General features: G+C 39.9%; 1 protein-coding gene and 1 pseudogene across 2 annotated transcripts; one reads left to right on the top strand and one right to left on the bottom strand.

Annotated features, from left to right (window-relative positions):
- Positions 1–577: 577 nt before the first annotated feature.
- On the bottom strand, positions 578–16,273 carry Hrh4 (histamine receptor H4). Of its 2 annotated transcripts, XM_042675217.1 has the most exons (3): positions 16,061–16,273; positions 7,084–7,247; positions 578–1,439 (listed from the first exon to the last, which is right to left on the bottom strand). In XM_042675217.1, exons 1-3 carry the CDS (start codon positions 16,242–16,244, stop codon positions 621–623), a joined length of 1,167 nt encoding a protein of 388 aa, XP_042531151.1. In that variant the 5' UTR covers positions 16,245–16,273; the 3' UTR covers positions 578–620. The 2 variants fall into 2 exon arrangements, with proteins under 2 accessions (XP_042531151.1, XP_042531152.1); XM_042675218.1 differs by lacking the exon at positions 7,084–7,247 and having other exon boundaries at positions 578–1,339.
- On the top strand, positions 8,481–13,188 carry LOC122104334 (annotated as a pseudogene).
- Positions 16,274–17,246: the final 973 nt, after the last annotated feature.

Below are 17,246 nucleotides of genomic sequence, written 5' to 3'. Positions count from 1 at the left end.
CAACTAGATACATCTGAACCTGTATTAGTATAAAGTAAAAAAAAAAAAGAAGAAGGTAATATTACTGCAAAAAAAATTAAGCATGGTAAGATAACATAAACTTTAAACTTTCACAATCAATGATATTCAAGATCCACCAAAAAGAAAAGAGGTGGAGATGACTTAGAAAAATATTAGTACTTTCATGGCCATGAGGATTACAAAAATATCACTTTATTAAACTGAAATCCAGTGGAGTCATTTTCCATTGACTTCCATATTCTTTTTTTGTAACTGTACACATTTTACCATGTTATGGATTATTTGGCAGAGTGCAAAGGTCAAGATGAAAACCAGATCAAATTCATTTAAGAAGATTAAGGCCAAGCACTGGTGGCTCACTCCTGTAATCCTTGTGACTCAGGAGGCTGAGATCGAGGGTCATGGTTCAAAGCTAGCCCAGGCAGAAAAGTCCATGAGACTTATCTCTCACCACCAGAAAACTGGAAGTGGAGCTGTGGGGCTCAAAGTACTAGCCATGAGTGAAAGAGCTCAGGAAAAGTGCCCAGGTCCTGAGTTCAAGCCCATGACCAAAAAAAAAGTGATTAACACCAAAATTTCCAGAAGTGAAAATGTTATCTTCAAGAGGATATTGACCGATTATATGGTAGTATGGGCTGCTTCTTCATACAAAAAATTTTCAAGAATGACTTCTGAAAACGTTTGTGACACAAAGGGTACAAAATAGGATTTACAAATGAATTGAACCACTGCAACCAAAACACAAATTTGTACCAGTCTGCTTTACCATATTCCCTTTGGGGGTAAATGGAAAGTATAATTGTGGATAGAGAATATGGAGCCCAGCAAACAGCAAAAGCACTTAAAAGAATGGCCAGGGACTTGGCTAATTTCCTGGCTCTGAGAAGTTCAAAATTATCCCTTTGTTGAAGAGCTATGGAATCAAAGCGGGAAAGGGAACCTGTTTTAGAAGCAATGAAACTGCTATGTGTGTGGGTTCTTAAGGAAACCAAGAGGTTGATATTTTTTCTTGGTCTTTCTGAATGAAGAGATGCAGCTTCTTCCTTCCGGTCAGGTAGAGATGTCCTTGAACCTAGACCACGTCTGGAGGAGTGTCCAGAGTCACTGGAAGAGGCAGAGATGAATCCAGGATGGCTGAGACACCTATTAAGAGTCCCACGCTTCCATAGGCTCCAGTAAATCTGTACGTTAAAATAAGCCACTAAGATGACCGGGACCAGGAATTCCAAGAATGACGTGATGATAATGACATACCATTTTGAAATAAACCCAGGTTTACATTCATTAGTCCTGTTTTCCTTATTCCAGGACTCTGAAACTAGTATCATCGGTCCATTCACTAAGAAACCCAACACCCAAACAGCCACCATCTGAGCCACAATCTTTAAGATCCCAGTGTTTTGACTCCTATAAGATACCTACAAAAGAGCAGATAAATTTGTTTCAACATAATGAACAAAAATTGAATATACAAAGCATCCCCTAAGCCCTCAGAAATATCAATGGTGTACATGGGGTAGGACTTTTAACTAACATGAGTATTGTGACATGAGTTAGAAAAGAGTTCAATGTCAAGGAAACCTGAGCCAAGATGCAGACTATCTTAATGGTTTGAAAGGGGAAAACTACAATCTCAAGATTAAACTTCAGACACAATAGCAAATGTCAAAGCCAATATGTAAGATAGCAATTTTCCTCCCTCCACCCCTAATACACCCTATCTGAATGTTAATTGAAATCAGGTATACTTGAAATCTGAATGTTAACTGAAATCAGGTATACCTGATCACAGTATTTTTCAATATGCAGACTGGATAATGATAGCTATTCTTTTTTTTTTTTTGGGGGGGGGGGGGTCCAGTCATGGGGCTTGAACTCTGGGCCTAGGCGCTGTCCCTCAGCTCTTCAGCTCAAAGCTAGCACTCTATCACTTGAGCCACAGCACCACTTCCGGCTTTTTTCTTTTTGCTTATGTGGTGCTGAGGAATCGAACCCAGGGCCTCAGGCATGCAAGGCAAGAGCTCTACCACTGAGCTACCTTCCCAGCCCATGATAGTTATTCTTTTCAATCAAATAGAATAGTCAATTTCAGAATGTATCACATGTAGAATAGGTATTATTTGACGACATTCATTGCCTAAAGCAATGCATCTTTGGAAGTATAGATATACAGATATAAATGAATACACATATTATATCACAGCAGAAAATGCAGCTGGGTGCTAATGGCTCATGCCTGTAATCCTAACTACTTAGGAGGCTGAGATTGAGAACTGCAGTTCAAAGCCAGCCTGGACAAGAACGTCTGTGAGACTATCATCTCCAATAACCACCAGAGAACAAGAAGTTACACTATGGCTCAAAGTGGTAGAGCACTAGCTTGAGCTGAAGAGCTCAGGGACAGTGCCCAGGCCCAGAGTTCAAGCCCCACAACTGAAACAAATGAGAAAGAGGGTTGGGAAGGTGGCTCGGTGGTAGAGTGTTTATCTTGCATGCATGGGGCCCTCAGCACCACAAAAGCAGAAAAAGCCAGTAGTGGCACTGTGGCTCTACTGGTAGAGCATTAGCCTTGAGCTGAACAGCTGAGGGACAGCACCCAGGCTCAGAGTTCAGGCCCCACAACCAACAAAAAAAAAAAAAAAAAAGAAGAAGAAGAAAAAAAAGAAAGGAAGGAAGGAAAGAGAAAGAGAGAGAGAGAGAGAAAGAAAGAATGAAAGAAGAACGAAAGAAAGAAAGATCAAGTACACAGAAAGACATTTAACCCTGTGTGAGAAATGTATGTGTTAACGCAGCCTTGCCAAAACACTTGTTTCTACAAGTGTTTTTATTTGTTCAATAGCAACTAAAGCTGTAATGGCCAGTCACTTTGAGAAATGTGACAGCAATAAGTTCCATTGTCTTTTTTTAAGAGTGGAGAATGGCCAGGTGCTGGTGGCTCATGCCTGTAATCCTATCTACTCAGGAGGCTGAGATTTGAGGATTGCAGTTTAAAGCCAGTCTAGGCAAAAATGTCTGTGAGACTCACATCTTCATGTAACAAAAAAGCCAGAACAAAGGAGGAGGCTGCAATGCTTGGTAAGAAATGTATGCATTATCCTGCCCATGTAACTGTAACTCCTCTGTACAGTATGTTCACAAATAAAATTAAATTAAATTTAAAAAAAAACAAAAACAAAAACAAAAAAGCCAGAAGTAGAGCTGTGGCTCAAGTGGTAGAGCTCCAACACTTGAGCACAAACACACAAGGACAGTACTCAGGCCTTGACTACAGGTCTGAGGATCAGCACACACAAGACACAAACACACACACACACACACACACACACACACACACACACAGAGTAGAAAAAAGAAAAAGAATATCTTATAAATCTAAACATTCTTATGTCTAGCCACTCTACATTAGAGATAAATATCTGAACCAAGAACACTTAAAGGGCATCTGAAGCAGACATCAGAACCTCTTTTAAATGTGTATGTTTCCTTCCAGGTCAAATGTTCCATATTTGATTTAATTCTAACAATAAAAGAAATTATCAACCCAAGAAATGGGAGCATGCCTCCCTTCCCCTGTCCCTCAACTACTACTCTCTCTGAATGTTAAAGTATCCATCTATGGTGTTTTCACATCCTAAAGGGATATGATACTGTCTAGCACTGTGGGGGGTTTTGTTTGTTCATTTCTGGTTTGTTTGTATTGTTATTAGTGGCAGTGGTGGTAGGTGTGTGTGTGTGTGTGTGTGTGTGTGTGTGTGTGTGTGTGTGTGTGTATGCTGGGTCTAAGGCTTGAACTCAGGGCCTGGGAGCTGTCCCTGACTTTTGTTGTTCAAGGCTAGCACTCTACTACTTGAGCCACTGCTCTACTTCCAACATTCTTTATTTCTAATTAGCAAAAACTAGAAGTAGAGCTATGGCTCAAGTGGTAGAGTGACAACTTTGAGCAGAAAAGGCACCCAAGCCCTAAATTCAAGTCCCAGTAGCAACACTAAACAACAACAACGTATTTCTCAAGATAAGATGAAGTTCAAGCTGACCACAGCTCTCATACACAATATACTTTTTTTTCCTTGTGTTTCTCTTCCCACTAATTAATATATCTCTTGCACTAAATCTAATGATTATGAAGATGGTAACAATACCCAGATGGTCATAAAACTGTCTTTAGTTTTTTAATTGCTCAGTTCAGCCTCTGTAATGATATAATGCAATATGCCAGAAAGTGATCTCTCTTTCATTATGCATAAGGTCAATTGAGATAATGGACATCCAAGGGATTTGAGAAGAAGTTATGGATCTCTTCATCTCTGGGGAGCATTTTTGACAGATAGACAGCTCAAGCATTGCTTAAATATAGACCCAGATGGTTGGAGTGGCCTCCCTGCAGTCAATCAGTGGCCAGGTTTTAATCCATTGCAAAATACGTGCATTATTCAGGATACTGTCCCCTTCCCTCCCCCAGTGAAATAGCCAAACATTCCATCACTCATATTTCTTTTGTAAGACAGAAATTTCCATTGGAACTTGCTGGTGTTAACAATGAGATTTGCATTCTAATGTTTCCATAGTGAGTTGAATTTTGTTCCAAAAATGGTGTGTCCAAGTCCTAAACACCAACACCTGTGGATGTGGCCATCTTTTGAAATACGGCATTGGCAGATAGGCTCAAATTAAGACAAGGTTATATTAAATTATCATGATCCAATAGGACTGGTATCCTTATAAGAAGAGGAAACAGAGATACAGACACCAAGGGAAGAGACCAGATGATGACACAAGCAGAGATTAGAAGGATACATCTGTAAACCCAGAATTGCCAACATTGGAAGCTAAGAAAGACATGGAACAAGATTTCCTAGCACCTTCTGAGAGAGGATAGTCCTGGGTACACTTCAATGTTAAATTTCCATTTCTAGATCCAAGAGAGAATAAGATTCTGATGCTTTTAGCATACCAGTCCCTGTCATGGCAACCTTAGCCAGTCAACCCAACTCCCTCACCAGCTCTCTTGGCAGCATTACTTTTAGCTCAAGCTTTTTTCTTCATCTTCAGGTAAAAATATGCTCCTCTTCCTATCTTTATTCTGTGTCCATTTTAATTCACATTTCCTCCACTACAGTTAGCCTACAGTTTTCCTTTCTCATCATCCTTGTTTCAGCCAAATAGCATCTACCCCTCCAGAAAATATCTCTGAGCCCTGTGATCATGTACTGTCCTCTGCACTGACCTTTGCTTTTCCAAACTATGGTGAGATTTCCATTTCCTGGGCTCAGCCCCCACCCATTTCCTATCACACTGTCTCTGCTCCTTCCAGCTGCAGGAAGAATTCAGCTTTCCACCATCACTTCCTATAAGCTCCCACTGGTCTTGCTTGGATGGCTTCCTTCTTTTTGTAAGGGCTACACATGAAACAACAACCAGACTTTAACCACGCAGAGGACAATATCCTAGCGCATGCATCAGCCTATCACTGTCCATAAAAGAAATGCAACCCAAGACCCCTTTCTGTAAATAAAGTTGTATTGCTATACAATCAAAGATTTTTTTTTCATCTAAGGCTATTCTTCAAGACGACAGCCAATTTGAGCAGTTACAATCAAAATCATAGGTCCTACAAAACTGAAAATGTTTTTTGTCTGGCTCTGAATAGTAAAAAAAACAAAACAAAACTTCCTAGTTGCTAATTTGAAATATGTAAAGCTAACCTATAATTGGGTTCCTGGGTAAGTTCTTGGAACAGAGCATTCTGCCTTACCTAGACCATTCTGTGAAGGAGAAAGAAACGTCTGTCTTGCTTGAGCCTTGGGATTTTGGAATTACTCTGTTCTAGAAGTTTGTCTGTTGATTCATCTAAGACCTCTGTCCTGTTGGTCTCCAGAGCACACAGTCCTCCCAGACAAGAGCCTTCCTGACCTCTCAACTGCCAGCCCAGCACTCCTGTCACTATGATGAATTCATATGTTTCTGCATCCTCCTAGACTGTTAAAACAGACTGTTAATCCAGGTGCCAGTGTCTGTAATCCAACTCAAGAGGCTGAGATCCAAGGATCAAGATTCTAAGCTACCCTAGGCAGGAAAGTCTGTGAAATTCTCATCTCCAATGAACCACCAAAAACAAAAACAAGAGTGGATCTGTGGCTCAAGTGGTAGAATTCTAGCCTTGAGCAAAAAAAGCTCTGGGATAGATCCCAGACTCTGAATTCAAGCCAGAACACACACATACACACACACACACACACACACACACACACACACACACACACACACACAGACTGTTGATTCATTTCTGTATCCCAGTACTTGGTAAAATGCCTATTAAACATGGTAGTTCCTGAATGATTTTGGACCCCAAGTTTTACAAGTAAACGAATTTCTCATCAAGGCCGCAAAGATTTCAAATCACTGCCCCACATTGATATGGCTCCTATCTACCCCTCAGCCTATGTCTTCCTTTGTTCTGAGAAAGTTTGCTTGCTTAAGTATTGCCACTCATTAATGAGGCTATTTGGTTAGATTTGGGGAAAGTTCAGACTTTGCCAAAGGTCCTAAATTGTCACTGGAACTTGGTCTTTCTAGATGGTTCTATTATATAACCTGTCTTTCCCCTTCAGCCATTCAGAAACGATTTTCTTGTTCCATTCAAAAATCTAGTATCTTTTTCATGTACCATCCTGAAGATAATATTCAGGTCTCAATTTGTCTATAGTGTGAAACTACTGTAGCTCTCATGTATATCCAACCTGCTAAATAACCAGTATTCTACTTGTGATCTCTAATCTTTGTGTTCTTAAGAAACAAGGCAATGAGGACTTTGAGCAAAAGAGCAAAAGCTTTGAGCAAAAGAGCTCAAGGAAAATACCCAGGCCCTGGGTTCTGGGCCCAAGACCAACAACAAAAAAATTAGACATTGTTTTTGTTGTTGGAATGAAAGTATCGTAGATCATGTGCTTAGTATGTCAAAATCTATGGGATCCATCCCTAGTACCTCTTTTGTTTCTTTGCTTGGGCACCCAAAATTTACATCTATATAATCTTGTAAGGAAAACAAATGGACATTTTACTTACAGCATTTGAAACTGACTGGTATCGATCATAGCTGATGAGGACAATATTATACACAGATGCTGTACACAAAAGATGGTCAATTGTAAGCCAAAATGTACAGATTTGTATTCCAAAATTCCAGTTGAACAGTGTGTGAGGGATGAACAAAGGAATGGAAACCATACCTGTACAAAGAATAAGTAAAAGTTAAAAACTGGCACCCGTCAATTAAACAATGAAGGTATTTTAATGGGTACATCACTGAGTTTATTGAAAATGCCTTCAGTTGTTATTGAATACATGTCTTCCAAAGGTCTATATATGAAGACTTGGTCTCCAGGCTTGGAGGTTCTGTGGAATTTTAGAAAGTAGGATCAAATGGGAGGTTCTTATATCACTGGGCATGAACTTGAAAGGAACGTGGGATCCTTGTCTGTCAGTCTTTTCTGCTTCCTATTTGTAGATGTGAGTATTCATTCCAGCATGTGTTCTTAACCAGTACCATCTTCCCCCAACTATTGCAATCTGCCACCCATCAGAAGCCAAACAACTAGGCTATCCAGCCTTGGGTTTGAACCTCCAAACTGATGTGAACAAACCCTCTTGCTTTATAAGCTAATTGTCACCAATATTCTGCTATACTAATGACAGGCTATATTGAAATTCTTGGTATTTCATCCAGCATATTAGGGCTGGTTTTCTATACCTCTTAAGTATGTTTTTTGTAATAGTTGTCATAAGTATGCCTCCAGTAGTTACTAGTTATTAAATTAAGGTATAGTTTTTGCTATATACAGCAAAAACTTTTTAATTCAACCCAAAGAGAATGGGTCTCCCTTCCCTCAAATACATGTCACATCTCACATTCTCATATTTCTTTCTCCTTACCAACCTTGTTCTTTCTTCCTAGAAAAGTCTCCCTGGTGTGTGGGTGTGTGTTTCTTCCTTAAAGTGAAAAATGACTTCCTCCATGTCATCCTTCTTAGGACTTGCTTGGTAGAGGTCATCCCTCGGTCACCTGCATTCTCCTGGCTCTTTGCCATTCTCTCTCTTTTTGTTCACTAATTATAAACTTTATATCATAGTAGCTATCTTTTATTCTATCTTTCCTGAGGAGCAGGATCTTGTTGTAGATCAAGTTTGTATATTTTCTACATGTAGGGACATGTATATGCCTATGCAATGGCTTGCACATTTAAGACTAAAAGGTATTACAGAGTGGCTATTGCATTACAGATGCCATCTCATTTAAACTTCCTCTTAAGCTTCTAGAGGTAGAAGCCATGCTGGCCAAACAGTTAAAGAACATAACACAATTTGACTAAGATACAATCGGCTAGCAAGTGGAGAAGACTGAATTTTGAAACCAGAAAATGTGATGAAGAATCATTGATTAACCATAAACCTTTGATGTGTAAATGAACAGGTAAGCTCAGCCAGAGTCAGGCCAGCACTGGGACTGCTGATCAGAGGAAAATGATGACACCGGGTTCCCCTTCCTTTAGCGGTTGGAGTTTTTAACTATGTTGACATTTCCACACAGGTGTCACTATTTTCCAGAGTATGGTGTATCAAGGGTTTCCATGAAATCTGATTTTGTTATTATCTTCATATTTATCAGCCATTTGCATAAGTTCTCAATTGTTTGTCTGAGGACCAAATAAGTTTATAATACTAAAAACAATAATAAAGCTAGGTACTGGTAGCTCACATCAGAAATCATAGCTACTCAGGAAACTGAGATCTGAGGACTGTGGTTCAAAGCCAGTCTAGACAGGAAAGTCAGTCATGCTCATCTCAACCAGAAAAAAAATAGCTAGAAGTAGAGGTATGACACCAGCCATGGTGGTGGTAGTAGTAGAGCACCAGCCTTGAGCTACAAAGCTGAGCAAGAAAGCAAGGCCCTGGTTCAAACCCCAGTACCATCATACACACACACACACACACACACACACACACACACACACTAGGATAAAAGAAAGAGATGAGAGGAGAAGGAAAGAAAATGTATTATCCCAAAAAACAAGACAATATTAAACCTACATGGCATGATTTTAGAACCAGTGAAAGAGAATATGATGTCAAACTTAATATCCTGTCTTCTGTTTTGTTTGTTAGAAACCGGGGCTTGAACTGAGGCCCTGGGCTCTGTCCTTGAGCTTTTACTCAAGGCTATGGCTCTACCGCTTCAGCCACAGCTCTACCGATGGCTTTTGGTAGTTCATGGGAGATAAGAGTCTCACAGACTTCCCTGCTTATTTCAGACTGCAATCTTTAGATGTCAGCCTCCTGAATATCTAGGATTACAGACCTGAACCACCAGTGTGAGGCTTGTGTCTTTTTTATAACACTGAAGTTTGATCTCTAGGCCTTGCCATTTGAGCCACCCCTTCATCCCCTGTTGCTTCAGTTTGTTTTTCAGAGATGGCACATTTACCAAAGCTGGCAACAGACCTGACTTCTCTTACCTTCACTGACTTGTTTCAAGATGGAGTCTTAATAATATATATATATATATATATGCATATATATATATATATATATATATATATATATACACACACACTGGCCCTGAATTCACTATATAGTCCAGTCACTATATAAATATAGTGACTATATATATATATATATATATAGTGACTATATATATAGTCTAGTCACTGTATCTTGAACTGGAGTGCCTCCTATCTCAGTATCCCAAGTTCTGGAATTATAAATGTCAACTACCATGCCTGGCTTGCATTGTTTTTTGTTTTGTTTTAGTTTGGTTGGGTTTTTTGTTTGTTTGTTGCTTGTTTTTTGGGTTTTTTTTTTGGGGGGGGGGTCCAGTCGTGGGGCCAGAACTCTGGGCCTGGGCACTGTCCCTCAGCTCTTCAGCTCAAGGCTAGCGCTCTACCACTTGAGCCACAGCGCCACTTCCGGCTTTTTTTCTTTTTGCTTATGTGGTGCTGGGGAATCGAACCCAGGGCCTCAGGCATGCAAGGCACGCGCTCTACCACTGAGCCACCTTCCTAGCCCCTGGGTTTTTTTTTTTGTTTGTTTTTTTTTGCTAGTCCTGGGGCTTGAACTCAATGCCTAGGCATTTTTCCTGAGCTTCTTTTGCTCAAGGCTAGTGCTCTACCACTTAACCACAGCCCCACTTCTGGCTTATATCTGAGTAGTTAATTGACAATAGAGTCTCATAGCTTTTTCTGCCTGCTCTGGCTTCAAATTGTGATCTCAGGTCATCCTTCTGAGTAGCTAGGATTACAGGCATGCATCACCAGAGCCCAGCTTCAATTGTGTTTTTAATGAGAAGTTTCAATTCAGTGCCTTTCATTTCATCAAGGTGTGGAGAGGGGGGAGCCAGTTTGCCTGAAGTAAATCAAAGTATCTAAAAAATAGAAACAAAGTCTGAAGTAAATCAAAGAATCCCAAAAACAGAAACAAAGTTGGAAGGGATAGTAGGGGAAAAATAAAGGGAGGGGTGACAATGCTTGATAGGAAATGTACTCATTACCTTACTCATATATCTGTAACCCCTCTGTACCTCCTTTTTTCTTTTCTTTTCTTTTTTTGTTGGTCATGGGGCCTGAACTCTGGGCCTGGGCGCTGTCCCTCAGCTCTTCAGCTCAAGGCTAGCACTCTACCACTTGAGTGACAGCACCATTTCTGGCTTTTTCTGCTTGTGTGGTGCTGAGGAATCAAACCCAGGTCCACATGCATGCAAGGCAAACACTCTACCACTGAGCGACCTGCCCAGCCCTGTACAGTATCTTTACAATGAAAAAAAAGGTCCAAAGTTGTGCCTTCCAATGTTTTCAGCTTGAGTATTTTCCACAGCTACACTCATTTCTTCCACAGAGGGAGATGCTTGTGATCTTTGCATTGGACTCCACTGACTTGAAGTATTAAAACAAGGGCTCTAAGTTGAATACTCCTTTCCACATACTTTCTGAATTATATGAATAAGGAATGGTGTGCTGGAAACGCCAAAACTGCTTGAATGCAGTTTGCTAATAGAATGCATTCTAGTCTATTCTGTTGTCCCCTTCTGTTCTGTGTGATGTTTTAGTGCAAATGCATATTCTCAGTTCCTGTCTGTGGAAAAACACATATTTGGGTTTCCTTTGAAGGAGTTTCAGAAAAGTGAATATAAATATTTCTCCAAGCTGCCTACTCAGAAGTGTTTCTACAACTTCTGCAATGGAACTATGTTTCTGGCTCAGTAGACTTGCTAAGTAAGTCCAAGAGCCGGTTCCTGAAACTTATTTGCAATAACAAGTACATGTCTAGGATAATCTTACCAGACAAGCAGATAAGGTCAAAAGCTATGCACATATGACAATATAAAATCATGCTAAGTGAAATAGGGACACAAGAGGTTTTTTCTTATAACTATTGTTTATAATGTACTATGTGATTTTTTTGGTTTCTTTTGTATGTTCTTCCCCCAATGGTATAACCCCTGTTGTCACTGTATTTGATTCTGGTCCCCTGCATCTTGCACATATATTTTTCTAATTTGAGGAGGGAAGAGAAATAACAAAATGCTGAAACAAGGATACAGATTGACCCTTGTAACAATGAGATGTACAAGATACTATGTTGGAAATGAACTTTACAATTGTGGGGCGGGGGGAGTTGGGGAAATAAGGAAGGATGGGATAGTAGGGGAAAAACAAAGGAGGAGTAACAATGCTCTATAGGAAATGTACTCATTACCTTACTCATGTAACTGTAACTCCTCTGTACAGTATCTTTACAATAATTTTTTTTTGTCAGTCATGGGGCTTGAACTTTGGGCCTGAGCACTGTTCCTCAGCTCTTCAGCTCAAGGCGAGCACTCTACCACTTGAGCTATAGCACCATTTCTGGTTTTCTGGTGGTTTATTGGAGATAAGAGTTTCATAGACTTTCCTGCCCAGGCTGGCTTTGAACCGCGATCCTCAGATCTCAGCCTCTTGAGTAGCTAGGATTACAGGCATGAGCCACCAGCACCCGGCCAAAAAAAAAGTTTAAAGAAGTGTCAGTTTAAGAAAATGAAAAGCTCTTCCTGTAAGTGGGCTGGAGGGAGCTGTAAAAATGCTTCGCTACTTTCTTTTTTTTTTTTTTTTTTTTTTGGGGTCCGGTCGTGGGGCCTGAACTCTGGGCCTGAGCTCTGTCCCTCAGCTCTTCAGCTCAAGGCTAGCGCTCTACCACTTGAGCCACAGCCCCACTTCCGGCTTTTCTTTTCTGCTTATGTGGTGCTGAGGAATCGAACCCAGGGCCTCAGGCATGCAAGGCAAGCGCTCTACCACTGAGCCACCTTCCCAGCCCCAGCTTCGCTACTTTCTTGATCCAGGAAACCCCATTAAGTCATGAAAGTCAAAAGGTTCAAATCTTTCTGTTCACTTTAAGAACAGCAGAGAAGCAGCTCAGGTTGTCAAGAGTATGCGTATCTGATGCCATGCTATGTGTGTCTCCAAGATCATGTCCTGTGTCCTGTCTCCTGGCTCATCTCCAGTCATCATGGAGTCCCAATTCAGCTCTCTATTGGAGCTGAATTGGCTCCTTGGTATTGTTTTTGCTATTTCTTTCCTCTTTAGCATGTTTCCTGGCTGTGTTATGTGTATTTGCATGCTGAAGGCCTTTGTAATAACTGGTGGCCTGTAGCCTGTTAACTGTATAATAAAGACTCCGATATTCTATATTTAAAAAAAAAAGAGTATCCATATCTGAAAATCTTCCAAGTATCTGAAAGAGGTCACTTTGAAGAAGCAATGTGTGCTGTCGGGCATTACATGGTAGAGTTGGCAAGTGTGCACAGGCAGCAATGGGCTGAACACAGGGTTGGTGGCCCAAAAAGAATGCTGAATTTCTGCAGCATATTCTTCAGAATGCAGAGAGTAATGCTGAACTGAAGGGTTTGGATGTAGACTTTCTGGTCATTGAGCACATCCAGGTGAACAAAGCACCCAAGATACACTGCTGAATTCACAGAGGCCATGGTCACAGTCAGCCGTACATGAGTGCCCCATGTCACATTGTAATGATCCTTACTGAAAAGGAGTAAATTGTTCATAAACCAGAATTGGAGGTGGCACAGAAGAAAAAAAAGTATCCCAGAAGAAAATGAAGAAACAAAAACTTACGGCATGGGAATAAATTTAGCATAAAATAAATGCAAATAAATGAATGTTGGTTATCATTTAAAAAAGAAAAAGAAGGGGCTGGGAAGGTGGCTCAGTGGTAGAACGCTTGCCTTGCATGCATGAGGCCCTGGGTTCGATTCCTCAGCACCACATAAGCAAAAAGAAAAAAAAAGCCGGAAGTGGCGCTGTGGCTCAAATGGTAGAGCGCTAGCCTTGAGCTGAAGAGCTGAGGGACAGCGCCCAGGCCCAGAGTTCAGGCCCCACGACCGGACCAAGTCAAGTCCAGGTACAAAATGTTAGTAGGACTATATCTCAAAGAACAAGCCCAGTGTGTTAGTGTATACTTGTCATGAGAGGCAGAAGCAGAAGGATCATGGTCCAAAACCAGCTCAGGCAAAAGCACAAGTTGCTATCTGACAAACAACTAAAGCAAAAAGGGCTGAGGTATGGTTCATGAGATAAAGCAATTGCCTACCAAGTACAAGGTTCTGAGTTCAAACTCCATTACTGCCTACCACCACTTCCAAAAAAGTGAGAGAAAACAAACTATTAATATAACACAGTAAAAAGGGGAGCCATCTATGTCCAAAATCTTGGATCTTGGTTGTTTTGCCTTGTCCTTCTCTATGACCAAGTATGTCAGGGCCTTGTTCTCATTGGAATAATCAAAATACATCATCTTTTTAACTACCAAATGCTACCTAAAAGTCACACAATTTCATAAAGGAAGAAGAGATATATTTGTAGCAGAATAGTCTCCACATTCACATCAGTATACTTGTATATTGTGTGTATTTTTATGTGAGCAGAGTGAATGATGGAGCAGGATATATATCAAATTGTAAATGATGGTTATTTGGAGAGAAAGAATTGAAAAGAGAAAGGGGAACATCATTGATTTTCCTGGGGATTGACCTCAGGGCCTGAGTGCTCAAGGCTAGTACTCTAATTTTTTGAGCCATAGCTCCACTTCTGACTTTTTCTATGATTAATTGGAGACAAGAGTCTCATGGACTTTGTTACCCAGGCCGGCTTTGAACCATGATCCTCAAATCTCAGCCTCCTGAGTAACTAAGGTAACAGTTATGAGCCAGGAGAGCCCAGTAATCATTAATTTAAAAAATTAATTATCTGTGCTGGGGCTGGTCGAGTGGCTCAAGTGGTAGAGCCTGCCTAGCAAATACAGCCCTGCGAGTTTTAACCTCAATAAAGAAAAGAAAAAATTCTGTGCAAGGATACAAGTCTAGGGTAGAGGGCTTGCCTAGTATGTATGAAGGCCTGGGTTTAAATCCCAGAAACACACACACACACACACACACACACACACACACTTATCAGTTTATCTGTTTTATCTCTGATTTTGTTGTTTCTATGTCATAGCACTTAAGTTAAGTCTCTCTAGCCAGGAGTTTCCTCAAGAACTTTCCAGGCAACCGTAGAATTGTAAGTGTCCTCCCACACGCTCCTGACTTTGGTTGAGGGCCATATCTTCCTTAGACCCAGAGGAGCCCAATCACACATTCATCTCTCTCTTTCTCTTTTTTTTTATTGTGAAAATACTGTACAGAGGGGTTACAATTACATGAGCAAGATAGTGAGTACATTTCTTATCAAGCATTGTAGCCTCCTCCTTTGTTTACCCTTCACATCCCTTCCCAGCCTCCTCCCCCCCCCCCCCCCCCCCGCTCCCCATCTCTCTTTCTCTTGACCACCTCCACCTTCTGCAGCTCTGCCGAATGCCCTTCTTTTGCACCCTTGCTGTTGCTCAAAGTCTTGCCACTTGCCTTCTACCTAGATTCTTGGAATTCTCTTCTCCCCATTTCTGTCTGTGGAAAGCCTGGCTGTCATTCAATGGTGCACTTTGAATGCCACTTTCCACTAATTAAATGTGCTTTCTCCATCTTTTGAGTGCCTTCTCTCTGGGTGTGTTTCCATGGGGTCTCACATCACTCCATATATTAGAGTCATTTATGAATTGGGGACGAGATGGATCTATTCATCTATAGATCCTGTTGATATTGTGTATATCACAGGACACCCATGCTATATACTATACCAACATTTGTGAACTTAATTTGGTTGAAACATATCTGTAGATCACTCAAAAGAGGATTAACATTTGTTGAACAACAATTGCATTTTAGGCAATAAACTATCCTATCTTCTTCATTCAATTTTAATCTACAAGCAACCTTTCTCTGAATATGCCAGATTAAATTATATATAAATTATAAGTGTCAACCTATTGACAGTTTTGCATTTATGTTTATTATGATAAGAGCTGTGAAAAGTGGTAACAATCAGGAACTGACAAGTTACAAAGAATGTTTTCAAAGATTACTTTGGTTTGTATAGATTCTTTCAATGATATAACAATATGACACATTATATGTAAGGTAATTTAGTGTAATATTATATATATATATATATATTCTGTGTCATAACTTTGAAAATACTACTATTAGCCATAACATTTTGGTGACCTGGCTATCTCATTTTTTTAATTATTATCCCACCATCCAATTATTTCTGTGCCTCCATCTAAGGAAACTAGGACTTACTTAGAGAGAAATACTTACAAATGTAAACATACAAGGAAAACAACTCCTAAAATAAGTAATTCTTTTATCAAAACAAATTTAGGACTATTCTAGACTTAATGTTATTCAATAAAAAGAAATTGTTTTCAGATAAAAATTCCTCATTACACTGATTTGCTTAAAATGCTTAAAATGCCACATAGACTCCAGAATTTTAATACTTCAAAATTTTCTTTTTAATGTCCCTCCCTCTTGTATAACCCTCTTGAAATAACAAGAGCTTATTTTAAGGTTTTAGAAAGAATAATCATCAGAAAAATTGTTTGAAATAGACATATAACTTACCCACGAAGAAGTCAGAAATGGCCAAGTTAAGAAAAAAATAATTACTTCGATGTCTAAGGTTTTTGTCCATCACAAAAGCTAAAATGACCACAGCATTTCCTAGCATTATAGCAAGAGCTACTATGGACATAACAAATGCTAAAGAAACTTCAGTAAAGTTGATTGTACTATTACTACCTGCCATCACATCAAGTGATAAAGAAGTTCAATAGAGAAAACTAATCCAGCCAGACAATTATGTCAAGTATGTTTTCCAACCAGATACTTAAAATATATAACCTTCTACTCAAAGCATCTTCTACATTTTTAAAATCTGATGCTGATGTCATGGTACTTCCTGATTCTTGATAAAGTCAACTGTGGTTAACAGTTTCCCTTTACTAACACTGAAAAACTATTTCCAAAGAACAGTGAAATGTTTTATTTTTTATTTTTAAAGCTTTTGCCAGTCATGGGGCCAGAACTCTGGACCTGGGCACTGTACCTCAGGTCTTCAGCTCAAGACTAGTGCTCTACGAGCCACAGCGCCACTTCCTGCTTTTTCAGCTTATGTAGTGCTGAGAAATCAAACCCAGGGCCTCATGCATGCAAGGCAAACAGTCTACCACTGAGCCACCTTCCCAGACCCGAAATGTTTTATTTTAAACAATAACAAAGCTGGAAGTGGAGCTGTGGCTCAAGTGGTAAAGTACTAGCCTTGAGTAAAAAAATATTCCCAAACCCAAAAGAAGCAAAACTTACAATCCAATCATCAGACAGGTCAAGAAGCTGCCAAATATAATCTATTCGGAGAAAAATCCATCAATTGAAACCACAGTAGTAAGCTGGGGCCTGATTGTTCATTCTTGTAATCCTAACTACTTAGGAGGTTAAGATTTGAAGGTTCTGGTTGGAAGTCAGCCTGGGCAGATAAATCTGAGAGACTTTTATCTTCAATTAACCAGCAAGAGGCCAGGACTAAAGGTATGTCTCAGGTAGTAGAATAACAGCCTTAAGTGGGAAAAAATCAAGTGAGAGCATAAGGTCCTGATTTCAAGTGCTGGTATCGGCACAAAAACCATCTAATATTAACCCCAAGATAATAACAGATAAAGAGATTATGACAGTGGTTCTAAATCTGTATCCTATTTTCAAGAAATGTGGAAAGATATAAAAGTCATTTTTAAAGGCCCAAATAAAGCTTCTA

The sequence above is a fragment of the Dipodomys spectabilis genome, unplaced genomic scaffold (assembly GCF_019054845.1).
Source record: "Dipodomys spectabilis isolate Male_0828 unplaced genomic scaffold, ASM1905484v1 ptg000024l, whole genome shotgun sequence".
NCBI classification, from domain to species: Eukaryota; Metazoa; Chordata; class Mammalia; order Rodentia; family Heteromyidae; genus Dipodomys; species Dipodomys spectabilis.
The sequence above is the reverse complement of the archived record's forward strand: the minus strand, read 5'-3'. Positions and strand labels throughout refer to the sequence as shown.